Source organism: Caloenas nicobarica, chromosome 26, assembly GCF_036013445.1.
Source record: "Caloenas nicobarica isolate bCalNic1 chromosome 26, bCalNic1.hap1, whole genome shotgun sequence".
NCBI classification, from domain to species: domain Eukaryota; kingdom Metazoa; phylum Chordata; class Aves; order Columbiformes; family Columbidae; genus Caloenas; species Caloenas nicobarica.
In genome coordinates, this window is record NC_088270.1 from 1,639,543 (window position 1) to 1,653,296 (window position 13,754).

The 13,754-nt window shown below is 45.3% G+C and overlaps 2 protein-coding genes across 3 annotated transcripts; one reads left to right on the forward strand and one right to left on the reverse strand.

Moving 5' to 3' along the window:
* Nucleotides 1-134: 134 nt before the first annotated feature.
* Nucleotides 135-2,700, forward strand: PIH1D2 (PIH1 domain containing 2). Of its 2 annotated transcripts, none has more exons than XM_065651906.1 (5): nt 135-359; nt 417-525; nt 1,019-1,264; nt 1,815-2,080; nt 2,197-2,700. In XM_065651906.1, the coding sequence occupies exons 1-5, from the start codon at nt 135-137 to the stop codon at nt 2,341-2,343; spliced, it is 993 nt and encodes a 330-aa protein (XP_065507978.1). In that variant the 3' UTR covers nt 2,344-2,700. The 2 variants fall into 2 exon arrangements, with proteins under 2 accessions (XP_065507978.1, XP_065507977.1); XM_065651905.1 differs by having other exon boundaries at nt 145-296; nt 402-525.
* DLAT (dihydrolipoamide S-acetyltransferase) lies at nt 929-13,204 on the reverse strand. Its single transcript, XM_065651904.1, has 14 exons — nt 12,875-13,204; nt 12,247-12,348; nt 11,782-11,906; nt 11,505-11,661; nt 10,272-10,398; nt 9,724-9,911; nt 9,048-9,210; nt 8,751-8,818; nt 7,902-7,994; nt 7,701-7,808; nt 7,001-7,116; nt 6,552-6,714; nt 6,251-6,387; nt 929-5,449 (listed from the first exon to the last, which is right to left on the reverse strand). Exons 1-14 carry the CDS (start codon nt 13,118-13,120, stop codon nt 5,320-5,322), a joined length of 1,923 nt encoding a protein of 640 aa, XP_065507976.1. The 5' UTR covers nt 13,121-13,204; the 3' UTR covers nt 929-5,319.
* Nucleotides 13,205-13,754: the final 550 nt, after the last annotated feature.

The following is a 13,754-nucleotide window of genomic DNA, read 5'->3' on the forward strand; positions in this document are numbered from 1 at the left end:
AGCGCCGCCGCGGGGCCGGGGTGGGAGGGCGATGGCGGGGCCGGAACGCGCGGAAGCAGGAGGGGGACGGGGAAGGCAGCCGGACCCGCAGAGCACCGCCCTTCCGGTCGCGGTCGCTACGCGACGGCTCAGCTATGGCGGACGCGCGGCTGGCCGCGCAGCTCTGGTCGCTGCTGGACGAGATGGCGGAGAACGAGCCCCGGGCCTACCGCCGGCTCCTGCTGCAGCAGCGCGCCGAGGCCGAGCGGTTCTACTCCCCAGCGGAGCCGCACCTGTGCCTGCGGGCCCGTCCCGCGGTGGGTGCGCGGCGGTCGGGGCTCGGCCCGGGCGCTGGGAGCGGGGCCGGGGGCGGTTGCGGGGCCCGAGCTGGGGAGGCTCAGCTGCGGCTCGGTCTCTTGCAGGGTGCTGTCAAGGAGCCGCTGTTCATCAACATCTGCAGCTGGAAAAGGGTCCCAGCGCCCAAGGCCCCCACGGACCCCACACCTGTCAGCGCGGGGCTGCTAGAAGAGGTGTCTGGGGAAGGAGGTATGTCCCGAAAGAGTTGCCCCTCGCTTTTCTTCCTGCACTAGTGCATCGCGTGGCAATCTCACACAGATTCTCGCTGTAACACAGGGTGCTGCTGTGCTGAGCCCGGCTCTTAGCTTGGGGTAGTGGCGGCAAGGCAGGGATGCGACAGGCATATCAACAGGGAGTCTCTTAGAGACCTTCTTTTTTGAAAAAAAATGAAGAAACAAAAAAATTGCACGCATCTAAACCCTGAAAAGTACTTAGGGCACTTGGAATCTCTTTGACTGCATATACTCACGTTGACTTGGATTGTGTTCCCGTGCATCTCCTTGAACACAGACTGCAGGATCAGCACATGGAGAGGCGTCATCTCTGGACGAGGTTGATAGAATTAGCTCTCTGCCCAGAAGCCACAAATACACATTTAATTTGCTTTTAAATCAAGTGATTATAAAGAACACTGGCACATGGTACCATAGCAATAATTCTGACACATAAATCATTTTTATAGGCCTTTACAGCGTTATAGACATTGCATATAACCCAGATGTTCTTCAGAGGGGAGAAGAAAACCCAGAAAAAAGGGAGCACTTGATCCATTTGACACTTAAATTCGTTGAGGAACAATACAACCTTATTCTTTCTGATCTGTACACCACTGAATCATTCAAATTGAAAGGAAGCCTGGAAACGATGCAGCAACGTCTGAGAGGAAGGCAGATGCCAACTTTAAATCTCAGTCAGAACACAAAGAAGGGTATGTAGAGATCTGCTGTCACTTTTCTTTGAGGACCTAACAGATGGTCTAACAAATTTACTCAAGCCTCATCTCTCTAATCCCAATTCTTGCCATAAGCATAAACCAAACACTTCTAAGAATTTGGAATAAGGCAGTAGCAATCATTACAGATATTAGTTTAACTCTGCTGGCCTAGCTGCATTAATTTGTGGTGGTTTACAATTAAGAAACTGTAGTGACAATGGAACAGCAAATTTCCTTATTCCTGTATCCACTAGACATGGGAACTCTGCTAGGGTTTGATCCTTTGAGGTGCTAAGTTTCTTTTGCTCTAACCTGAGTAAAGGGGGTTGCTGATATAACTAGTCGTCTGAAAACAACAACTTTTAACCTATTGCCAATAAAACCAAACCACGGGTGAAGGAGAAACTGTCAGTAACAGCCTTCAGCTGACAAATTGCTCATTGCAATTACAGTTAAAACTTTTGTGATATCTTTGTCAGGTGGCATAATGTTACAGTTCTTAGTAACAGAGTGACACGTGTGAAAAACTTATTTTTCTTCAAAGAACTGACACTTGATCGGCTGCTACACACTATGGAAGCTGAGGACTGCCGCAATGCTCCTGTGCTGCTGAAGGAAGAAAGCATAACAGAGTCTAAAGTGCATCTGATAGAGGAAATTACCAGTACTGAAATGCCAGAGAAGCTGAGTACCCCAATCTACAAACTTATCACCGTGAAGGATGCAAACAGTAAACCATTCAAAATTGAACTACAAATTGAATTGCCTAAGGTTAGCTCTGTTTCTGAGTGTGATCTGAGAATTTCAAAGGTAAGAAAGCAGAAAGAATAACCTCGTGTTTTTTGTCTAGTATCCAATTTCTAGAAATGCTCACTGCTAATTCATTGTCAAATAGTTAATCAAGTATTTTCATTTTCTTGTTTTAGGACGACGTGATCATTGAAGTCCCTGAAAAATACAAATTACAACTAGAGCTGCCAGAATTTGTAGATGAAGAAGCAGCTACAGCAGTATTTAACAAAGGAAAACGAGTGTTGTTTATCACTCTGCCAGTTGCCAAGCCAGATCCTTAAAAACTGCATTCTGTCCAGTTTGTGTTCACATTGGACAGAACAAAACCAAAGTCCAGAATGACAACCCTAACTTTTAGATGGTGATGGTTTTTTTTAATTCACCTTCTGATCTTCAGGGGTGAATAGCTCAAATGCCTTTAGAAGATACAGGTATAAAAGGAAGTCTGGAGAAATACTAACACCACCCACCTTAGGAAAAAAATAAGTAACGATTGTAAACATTCAAGGAGTACTTGAACGGGTTTAACAGCTGTAGTAAAGAAACATAAATGTATACATGCTTTACTACACCATGCATTTTGCCTAAAGGTACAGCAATAACAGTTGCGAAGTCTTGTGTCTAAATAAATTGATTACTGGATTCAACCAGAGCAGTTCTCCTATGTATTGAACGCTGGAACCACCAGCAGATGCATGTCATACACAGCTCTACAAGTTGCCCTGCATGCTGCTGTTGTTCTCTTTAGGACAATCCCTGCTTAACTGGAATAGGCTTTGTGGTCTTTTGAGCCACTGATTGTGCTTGACCTCACTTCCTAGTGGTTTGGTAATCTCGGAATGAGACCAAAAACCAACAGACCTATTCTGTACTCCCCAAAACAGAGAGAGATTCGAAGCTCAGGAACGCTAAGTGTGAAGCTAGCAACCAAAACCAATCTTGGAGCACTCGAACTAGGAAAACTATCAGCATTAGCTTACACTAATACACAAAATACAAACTAATACAAAGCAACACAAACCAGCTTCAAGGATCACTAAACATTACCAGAATTAATTGGGAAAGAGCAGAACAAAACTTTAAGTGATCTTAGTTTCATGTCGTTCTTACGGCTTCTATGACACATTTGCACTACAACCATGTTTCTGCACTGATATTCATCAGACCAGAAATGGCAACAGACAAATTGGTTTTGAGCTTCAGCTTTAAAATACAGGCTTAAAAAAGAGCAGTAACTCCTAGCTTTCCTCCTTCGTTGTTTCAAAGCAACTTAGAAGGCTGCACTGAAATACAGTTCTGTGGTTCAAGCTGAAATTCTACCCCTGCATGAGCTGAGCTGTCCTGTTGCAGAATGCAAGCAGTACTCGAACTCACTATCAGCACACGCACTGGATAGGATTTTTTGAGTTGCAAGCATTCCAGAGTCTTGACAGTCGTTCAGAGAGTGTTTCCATAGGATAAACTATTTAGTGGTCTTACTGCAGGAAGTGAAAGGTATCGGTAGTCAGAACTTGAGGTTCTGGTGAACACTGCAGCAAGGAAACCAGGAAGATTAAAGCTCACTCTTGCATGAAATTAATAAAGCATGTATCATTCTGGAACATTTGCAACCACAATTTGAGGTTAATAGGGTGAGTTTCACTATGAGACTGAAAGGCTAAACAGCTCTGTGCTATAGCAGTACAGTAAGCCACACACAATAGAAAAGCACGGGAACTTTGTTTAGTAGTTGTCAATTCCAAACATTTAATAGAACACAGGTTCACTAGAGCAAGTCTGGAACCAAGATGTTTTAGATCATTAAAGAAAAAATGAAACCTTAATGAACTTTTTTGCTTAAGCCAGGCATGAAAACCAGGTATCACAGCAACCAGACATTAAATAGTTCCCACAAAAATATTTAATTTCCACAGTATTTTCTCTCAATATCTTTCGTGAATTTTGTAGAACTTTACAGGAGACAGTACTTAATGCAATATACAGAATAACAGATCAGCTTTAAATTTTGTTTCTTTTTTTTTTTTTTTTTTTCCCAAACTTCTCCCCCGCTAAATTCTCCCAGTCACTTTGTAATTACTATACAGTCATCCTTTTTACATTAATATTTCCATGTGAAAAGTGGAATTTAAGAATGTTCAGCACTGCACCCCTTCCAGGATACAAAGACTGGGGTAACTGGACACAAGTCCAACGAACTATTAAAGCATTTCACGTACAACATAGACATGGATTCTGCAGCTTACTGAGACTGGAACAACATAGATGATTCAAGGAAGAACCACAGTACCAGTTATTAACTCAGAGCTTCCTATGTTAGAATGCTTGAAGTATTCTGAACACTCGAGTCATCACATGATTAATATCCACTGATGGGATTATTAGCACGTGTGACTCGCCTATACTGGGTTCCAACATGCAGATTCTCCTGAACATTCTGCAAAGCAGTTACTTCTGTGGCATTATAGTCTGATATTAACTTAGCAAGAAGAATAGCAATTAAAGAGTTTTCATACAAAAATTAAAGAGGTTTCATTAAAGAGTTCTCATACAAAAAGCACATGGAAGTGAACAGTCAATGAGAAGACAGCACATTCCCTGTGGTATCTGAGAGCTGTGACCCCACAGTTACCAGTGCTCTTTCACTTTAAAGTGCTCAAAAGGGATCACATAGCTGAGAAGGTCCAGAGCAATGCCAAATTCCAAGAGAGATCTGGAATGCTGGCACTTGGCCTTTGAGAAACTATTCCCAGGCACTTCAGTCCCTTAGTGCATCTGTAACACTTGTCTGCCCCAGCAGGAGAACAGGATAATGAGGGAATTCACCTTCTACTAACTTGTATGTTTCGGTTACCATCTCACCTGAACTCTTGTGAAGAGATGTTTATAACTCAAATTTCTGAGAATGCTAAGGTCATGAAATTGCTTGGTATGTACCCCCCTGTTCACCCTAGTTTAGAAGAAGATGGCAGTATTGCCAGTACTGCCTGGATCATTTTTAAATCTGGGATACCTAATGCTGTTTTGGAAGAGTTTGCAAGTTAACTAACTGTACAAAAATACAGTATAGCTGTAATATTGCTCTGAAAAGCACTTTTGCAAACTTTTTTCTGTACAGACTGGTAATAACATTACCAGATATTATAATACATTTTTAAAATAAAAAAGGAACTCTTTCAACAAGTCTGAACACTGACGTCTAAATAGCTCGTTTAAAACAAAACAGTGTGACCCAGGAAAAATTTAGTTGCATGGTTAAATTATAGCAGCATAGTTACTGGTTTTTCAAGGAATTTCTTGAATTCAGCAAGCCACTGTGCTCCAACTGCTCCGTCTACAACACGATGGTCACAGCTAAGCGTAACGGACATCACACTGGCCACATCAAATCTGAAAGAAAAAAGAAAAAAACCAGTTAACAGAGTCCTCTGCAAGTCAGTGCCAAGTCAGTGCCACTAGCAAAGCAAAATAGCTTTTATCAGAGAACCACGAATAGCTGTGGGTGCTTGGTAACAGTTGTTTCTCCCTGTGGACTTTTAAAAAAGATTACACTGAGAGCAGATCATATTCATTCCTTTTCTACAGTTAAGAAACACATGTACATTCCCTATAGAAGAGGAAGCTCATCTTTCTTTGTATCACAAAAGCAGCCCCACATGATCAAAGAAAAAGAGCCATTTTACCCAGTAACCTCCGGTTTCCCCATGTGTCAGTGATAGATACCCAGGACTGTTAACAAGTTAAAATAATCCTAAATGTTCTCCTGGGTCTATGCTACTTCAAGCTTCCAGCAAGGTGATACTATGTACAGGACACCTGAATTATAATCCATCCTTTAGGTTTTCCTTAAATGCAAATTTAAGCAAGTTGTTAAACAGGAACAGGTGCCTAAACTGTTGTGGATCCCAGACTTTTCTGCAGCTTTACCCTATCCCTCCAAGAAAGAAACAGCCTTTTCTTAACTTGCAAAGAAGTTGCAGGAATAAATGTATGGCAGATCATTCATCAGTCACTGCATTTAACACCCATGTGAACCTTTTATGCAAGATGTCACTGTACTTCTTCAGCAGGTACTGAAAGCAGTATGTCAACAATGTTTTTTAAATGATAACAGAAGCATTAGGAAACTAGCCATTATCACAAAGCTTGAATTCAGAAGCTCAGTATATGCGTAATCAGATGAATATTTACCCTTTCTCATTGTCAGCTGGCACCAGCCTTTTCTCTGAGGAACCAACTGCAAGGATGCAGGCCTGAGGTGGATTGATTATGGCAGAGAAATTCTTAATCCCATACATTCCTAAATTGGAAATTGTGAAAGTACCACCCTACAAGACAAACCACATTCATAGTCAAATTCACAAGAGCTGTTTCATGTGGAATATCAATGAACATGACTGAAACATCACCAAACATGCTCTGCTCATTCTGAACAGGGCTTCTGAACAGAAGTCAAGGGCGGCAATGTTTAACAGCAATCCGAGTTTCTCACCTGGAATTCATGAGGCTGAAGTTTACCTTCTCGGGCTTTAGTTGCCAAAGAAACCACATCCTTACTAATGGAAGCCAGGCCCTTTATATGTGCATTAAACACAATAGGGGTTATAAGCCCTGCAGGAGTACTAACTGCAACGCTAACATCCACTACGTGATTTCTGCAAGACACAAAGGAGATGCCAGTGACTCCAGCAAGATAACAAACAAAACCATTTTCATAACTGTTCAAACAACTCTAAATTAATATCAATCTTGCAACAATTATTTCACCTTGCATACTAGCCTTAGAAGCAAAGTTCTTAGCACATTAACAAAAGCCCCTCAACCTTTGCCTTATACCTGTTCTCCTCCCTCCTCAAAATCCCAGCAGAAGGTCTGCTATTTTGCCATGAACTCTCTACTGAACAAAGAAAGTTTCTGGCTTCGACCGTACCATAAACTTACTGCCTAATAACTGTGTCCATCCATGAAGAATTTGCCTCAGGCACCTTCAAGCACGCCAGAGCAGCAGCTTTAATTATGAAGTCATTGACAGAAAGCTTAATGTTATCTGAGACCTCCTGTAAATAAAAAGATTTGAGGCATCAGTTTGTCTCTTACGCATTACCTCAGTTAACTTGGGTAGTCACTGCCATACAGCCTTGTCTAGAAAATAATGTTAGAAAATAATCTCACTATTTGTAAGTGTTCGTATTTGAAATGCCAAGATAATTTAGGAGGCAAACACATCATCTTTGCATTTTAAGAAGGTACAACCTTTTTTAATGTCTGTTTTTCCCCAAACTTGGCTTTGAATTACTCTTTTGCTTAAATTTTCTACCCTTTTTACTCTTAAAAATGTTTTTACCCTTAAAAACCTCTTTACCCTTTCGCCCTACTTTTCAGCTGGAGGAACTGAACACCAGCAAGCAGAGTACAAAGCAGCCCTCTTAGGGGCTGAGAAATCAGTGCAACAGTACTTGGGTAAAAAGTCTCATTCTGTCACAGGCAGTCCAGAACTGATCCACAAACAGGTAGAAAAGGCACTGAAAAGACTATTTTTTCCAAGCCATAATGGCATATCATCTGAAAGCAGGGTGGGCAAACCTGTGAGAGAATGCAGCTTTCCCCACACACAAATTCTCAGCATGCCTAAATGCTTTACCTGATTGAGTTCTTTCCTTAGCACCAGTACATCTCCCATGTTTACATCAATGGAAAGGTAGTAGTGAGGTATTGTTTGTTTAGACTGCATCAACCGCTGAGCGATGACCTGCAGGTATACAACAGAAGCGATGAAAAGAAAGCCATTTAGAAAATCAATGACTGCAAAAAAATATCTTGGAAAGGAATAAAATCCTCTTACCTTCCGAATGTTGCTGATAGGGACATCTGTGAAGGTCCCCACTGGTGCTGCTGCAACTGCAGCAGCTGAAGGAACTGCCCCTAGTGCTGGAGCCTGCAATCAGAGAAAGACAGCTTAATTCACAATACTAACCAAATATCAGTTTTAGAGACTAATTCAGTATGTGGGACAAGTGCTGAGGCTAAGTTGCCTCCTGCTTAAGAGCAGCAGATTATTTCTACTCTCTAGCCTCACCCTTCAGTACCCACTAGGTTCTTTCTAAGTCCTGTGTTTGATTATTAAACGTAGTAGAAATGCAGCACTGATAACTACCGCTGTGAAGCTCCCAAAACGGGAAGTCCTGCAGGATGTGTTTTTTCCATGCAGCAGGGGCATGCTAGAGGGCACTCTCAAACTGCCCTCAGCTGCACCCATTCCAGCGGTACACAAAGCAACACTTCCATCATTTCATGTAAATGACAAGCAATGGTATAAGAACAAATTTGTGGCAATAGTGACAGCAGGATGTTGGTTTGTACATCTGGCCTTCATTCTAATTGCCTCTTTTCAGAAGCCTTAGATGAGTTGAGACTGGCTTTACCTCATTTCATAACAATGTAGCAACCAAATGAAGGGTTGGGAGGCACAATTTTTTTTTTCTTGGTGAAATACCAAGGGGACAAGTAAAGTAAGGAAAGTTCATCTGTGTTTCTGACAGGTTAAGCTTTACAACCTGACAGTCACCATAGCCCAGAGAGCATCATAACCCAACCAATTCAGCAATAACAGTTCCATATAGTAATTGCATTTCTACAGAGCATTTCCATCACTATAATAAAATACCCATTCTCAGAGATCTCAAGTACTCACTGGAGCAACCTTTGGCGGCACAAATGACTCTACATCTTTCTTTGTGATTCTGCCATCTGGTCCAGTACCTAAAAGGGTCAAAGAAAAACATAAGAGGATTTCAATTATTTGCAACAGGGCATTGCTTCTAAAGGTGCCAGTTTAATTTAACAGAGAGAAGTCACTTAACCTCCGGTGAGGACAGCTGCATACTCGGGATGTTCCCGACAGGGAGGAAAGGAAAGAAAAGAATCAGCAAGTTACGCACCTAGAGAGACAGACACTAGCGAGTAAGAGCAAGAAAGAAAGGCAACCTACCTTTCACTTGGGCAAGGTCAATTCCTTTTTCTGCTGCCAGTTTCTTTGCCAGGGGACTAACCAGAACCCTTCCTTTCTGGGGAGGTGGCCCAGCTGTGGCGACAGCTGGAGTGGGAGGAACAGCAGGCGGGGGAGGAGGAGCAGCAGCAGGAGTTGCCATCACCTTAAGGGAAGAATCAAAGCCATTAGCTTCAGGATCATTCAGCAAAAGCTTTGAAGGTACAGTAAGAGAACAGGGCCATCTAATTACGAGTTAAGGGAATACCAATAGCAGTCACTACTCTGAAAGAATTTTCAGATTCAGAGAAGTTTCCCAGTGCCAGAAATCAAATCAGAAACTTCCTGGGAAGGAGGCCAACTAAGCTGCTGAACTATACACCGGAAAAAAAAAAAAAAGGTGAAATAAATAACTTATGCTCCCAATGATGAGGCATTAGAACTGGCACAAACAACAGGCTGGAGAAGAGACTGTCATGAATTACTACTATCTGCTCCAGTTTTTGGAGGGCAAGCTAGCGATCACTTCTTAGGTCATCAACACACATGTTAACCTTACATTCACATAATCATAAACATTATCGTTGGGGACAGGGCTTCATACTATCAAACCAGCAGAACAGGTCAGACCTCTTAATGGTCCCCGTAACTTCTCTCACATGCTAAGAACGGTCCTTACTGGTGGAGGAGGAGGAGGAGGAGCTTGTGGCTTCATGTCAGTTACTGCAGTGGCTTGGTAGTCAGCAAAGGCTGGAATATCAGATTCTTTCTCCACAATGATGCAGAGAGCTGTTCCTAATGGCACATCTCTTGTTCCTTCGGGCACCAAGATTTTTGCCAAATAGCCTTCCTCCTGCACTTCAAAGCCTGCAAGGAAAAAAAACCGAAACTGGTTTGGTGCCTGATGCAGCTGAAGCGTTCCTCTAACTGCTGCTTCTAAAGACCTGGGTAGCTAAAGCCCTCTCCTATATTTAGCAGGCAAGAGAATCCTTCTCAGTGCAACTAGTAGGGAAACATCTCCATGCACTGTATATTTACTAAGAAGGACTGATGAAGAAATTGATGAACTGTTTCAGAAGCTCCGATATTTAGCTTTCCAATGGAATGAGAAGCTAACAAAACTTGTTTTAATTGCCCCACAGCTTCACATCCTGAGCAGCTAGGAAAACAGTTGGCACAGAGGCTACTCTGGGACCTTGTCCATTCTTGGCTTTGGAGTTGACTCACCTATTGTGGCTTTATCTGTCTCAATTTCTGCCAGTAAGTCTCCCTCATTCAGTTTCTCTCCGACCTTCTTCTCCCATCTCTGCACTGTGCCCATTGTCATGGTAGGTGACAGGGCAGGGAGAGTGATCTGTGAAGCCAGAGAATACAAGAGAATCAGATTCTGGTAATCCAGAAGGAACAGAAACACAGTTTTAACTCCTGACTAAATGATGCCAACCTACAGAAGTAGCCAGTCTTTAATGCACTCCTAGATCTGGCTCCATTACAGCAAAGCACAGTATTGTCCTACATTGCTAGTTTGGCTTCTTTTATTAAGGCCTAAGCAAAAAAGCAAGGAAAATCAAGGGGCGAGAAATCTACATATCAAAATAATTATTACCACCCTGACACTGGGAGTGTTTTGCAGCTGCTCCCTGCAAGGCTAAAAGGAAGACTGAAGCAAGTAACGCTGTCTGTAACAAAGAAGTTTGGCCCCATTAAAAGCTATACAGGCTTGTTTTCCAATAAGCACTCAAAGATGCTGTAGGTTTGCACATGCACATTGCTGTGCAACAAACACAGCATGAGTGAGTACCGCTTCAGAGCAAAACTGGACAGATAAGGCAAGCCGTGGGAAGTAAGCCAGTTTCATAGCTAAAGCACAAGTCAAATTAAAAAGCTTTCAATTAATTCTTTGCTCAAATACTGACTTTGCATAACATCTCAGACAAATCAGTTCCCACATATATCATCTGTGGAATGAGGTTTGGTATTTCAAATTTTCTTTTTCAAAGGAATGTCACAGAAATACCCCACTAAAAAGTACTCAATTGCAACACTTCAATATCTAAGCAAGGTAAAAAGATTATCTGCAAATACAACTCATTATTAGTCACCCGCAAACACATCTGGTGTGTTCATCAGAGCATCACAGACTTGAGTTCTGCTCCGAGATGTAAGCATGTCCTTCAGAGATTGTTCACACTTAGCACAATGTCTTTGTACAGCAGAACTGACAAGTCTCTCCTCTACTAGCAGCTGGGATGCTAGAATAATTTCTTGAAAAATGTTTTCTGGAACCTCCCCAAACACTTGCTTTAAACATGCAACAATTGAAGTAGCACACACTCCTGAAATTATAGCTAATAACTTCCAACACCAGATAGTATTTACGACAAAGTGCCCTGGAGCTAGAAATGCCAAGGACAGAAAAAGAGTGCAACAAGCCTTATCCCACCAGCAATGCTCTCTTACCTGCATATGAGGAGGATAAGAACTGCCCGGAGCCTGAGCAGAAGGCTGAGCTGGTGGTGAGGGAGCTGCAGCTTGAGGGGGAGGCACTGAGGCTGCAGGGGGGGCAGATGCTGCAGAATCCAGAGTATAATTTTTAAAGGCATCAACGTATTCAGGCCTAGAACAAAAAACACAAAACCGCAAAACCAATCAGATGACTGTCCCTAAGACTTTCACACAGGGCACCCAAGAAGCTCTAAGAGAGAAAATTAAACTCCAGGGTTAGCAAAATACATACTTTTCTACTGTGATACATATTATGGCCCCAATAGGAACATCTCTTGTTCCTTCTGGCACCAGGATCTTGGCCAAGTAGCATTCCTCCAGGCTCTCAAAGCCAACCGTTGCTTTGTCTGTCTCCACCTTTGAGAGAGAACAGAATATTGTTATGGCAATGAAAAAGACCAGTGAGCTCAGAGCCTTCCGGTCTGATAGTGTTGGGTCACAACACACACAGTTCTGGAAAAGTCACGCTGCGAATCTAGGAAAGTACACTCTCAAACAGTTTAAGTGCCGCTCCTGCTCAGAAAGAAGCAAAGCAGCAACTGGGTTTGAAAGGCTGTTAGCCACTTCTTCCCAACAGCATCTGTTGTGATCTGTGATCTCAAACCCAAGATCTGTGTTCAAGTGACGACAACCAGGGACAGAACCCAGGATGCACATGCACACTGGAAACACAGCACAGCCTGTGCCCCCAGAATACCTCTGCTATGAGATCCCCTTCATTGATCTTGTCACCCTCCTTCTTTTCCCAGCGTGCAATGGTGCCCATCTGCATTGTGGGAGACAGAGCTGGCAAGGCCACCTGTGAGGAACAGGGCAATATTACAACCCAGACAACCTTGACAGTAGGAACTCCACATGTGCAGCTGAGACGGATCCTCAGCACAAGCTGGGACAGCGGGCACAAAGGAAGACCTGTCTGCAAATCCTCAGCACGTCGGGACTGCCTCCGACCCGCTGGTGAGATTCCAGAGTACAACCCATACTGTGGTGCCAAGATGGGGCTGACCAAGAAAGGGAGAAGCTACACCAGGGGACCGAGAGAGGTACTGGCTAAAAGGACTAGTGGTGAAGGAGGCGGTACGGGGACTCGGGGCACGGTGGCGACAAGTGTATTAGAACCGCAGGAGTGGGCAGAGAAGAACTGCAGTTCCCAGGTGTAAACTGAGCCGCCCAGCGAGGGGAAGCAAGACCCGACTGCAGGAAGCGAAGGCGCTGCCCTGAGGCGGAGGAGGGGACGACACCCCAGGGGCTATAGGGGCACAAGCACCAGGGCTTAGGGGGGCACCCGGCCTCCAAGGGATGGGGGACAGGGGTGAGCCTCTCACCTTCTGGTGTGCGGGGAGACTGCAGCAGCGGCACGGGACGAGCCGGGGCCAGGCAGCAGGCTGCAGGAGCCCGCCAGGCCGCGCCGCGGGGCCATTCCAGGCCGGGCCGCGGCCCAACGGCACAGCCCCGACACCCACCGCCACTCCGCGGCTGGCCCTAGCGCCACTGAACGCTCGGCAGCTCCGCACCGGAGCAGCAGCTCCCGCCGCCCCCCGGGCCACGCGTCGTGCCAACACCCGCCACATGCTGCAGCCGGAGCCGCGGCCCCGCCGCCGCCGCCGCTCGGTGACCTCCTCCGTCCGGGCACGGCGCCGCACGGCCGCGCGCGACACTGCCGCGCTGCCGTAAAGCGCGGCGGGCGAGCGGCGGGGCGGAGTCGCGGCGTGATGGCGGCGTGGGGCCTGCGGGGCAGCGATGCGCGGCGGGGGCCGGGGGAGCCCAGCCCGGGCACGCCAGGCTGTCCCCGGCCGGCCCTGGTGTCTGCACCGAGGCCGCAGGGCGTCCCGGGCGCGGGGAGCCCCCGCCGAGGGCAGAGGGGCCGGAGGCGCCTCGAGCACTCGGGAGATACGCGTGTCGCGGCCCGCGCGTAGCGCTGCTCGCCGCCCTCGGGGGTTCGCCTGGTCACGAGGACCTGGCTTGGACTTCATCAGCATCCCGGTTCTGTGTGGGGACACACGACTCCAGAATCTCTGTGCAGTGGTTGTGACGGCAGCTTGTGCCTGGCATTCAGCAGCACAGGTTCCCCAAGCCAGAGCAGTGGAGTTTTGGAAGGGGTCGGGAAGCCCGAGCGCAAAGTGCTTAAAATGCCATCACATGCATTGCTGCTGGTTTAGCCACACTGCTTCTAAGTGCATAGGAGTCACCTTGAGGGAGCTCAGC

Excerpts from the sequence above, each read along its gene's own strand:
- PIH1D2 (XM_065651906.1), top strand. The coding sequence starts at position 135 with ATGGCGGACGCGCGGCTGGCCGCGCAGCTCTGGTCGCTGCTGGACGAG. Across the intron at positions 526-1,018 it reads AGAGGTGTCTGGGGAAGGAG|GCCTTTACAGCGTTATAGAC; the intron begins GTATGTCCCGAA and ends TCATTTTTATAG. Across the intron at positions 1,265-1,814 it reads CAGTCAGAACACAAAGAAGG|AACTGACACTTGATCGGCTG; the intron begins GTATGTAGAGAT and ends TTTTCTTCAAAG.
- DLAT (XM_065651904.1), bottom strand. The coding sequence starts at position 13,120 with ATGTGGCGGGTGTTGGCACGACGCGTGGCCCGGGGGGCGGCGGGAGCT. Across the intron at positions 7,809-7,901 it reads CTATCAGCAACATTCGGAAG|GTCATCGCTCAGCGGTTGAT; the intron begins GTAAGAGGATTT and ends GTATACCTGCAG. Across the intron at positions 5,450-6,250 it reads CCAGCTGACAATGAGAAAGG|ATTTGATGTGGCCAGTGTGA; the intron begins GTAAATATTCAT and ends TTTTTCTTTCAG.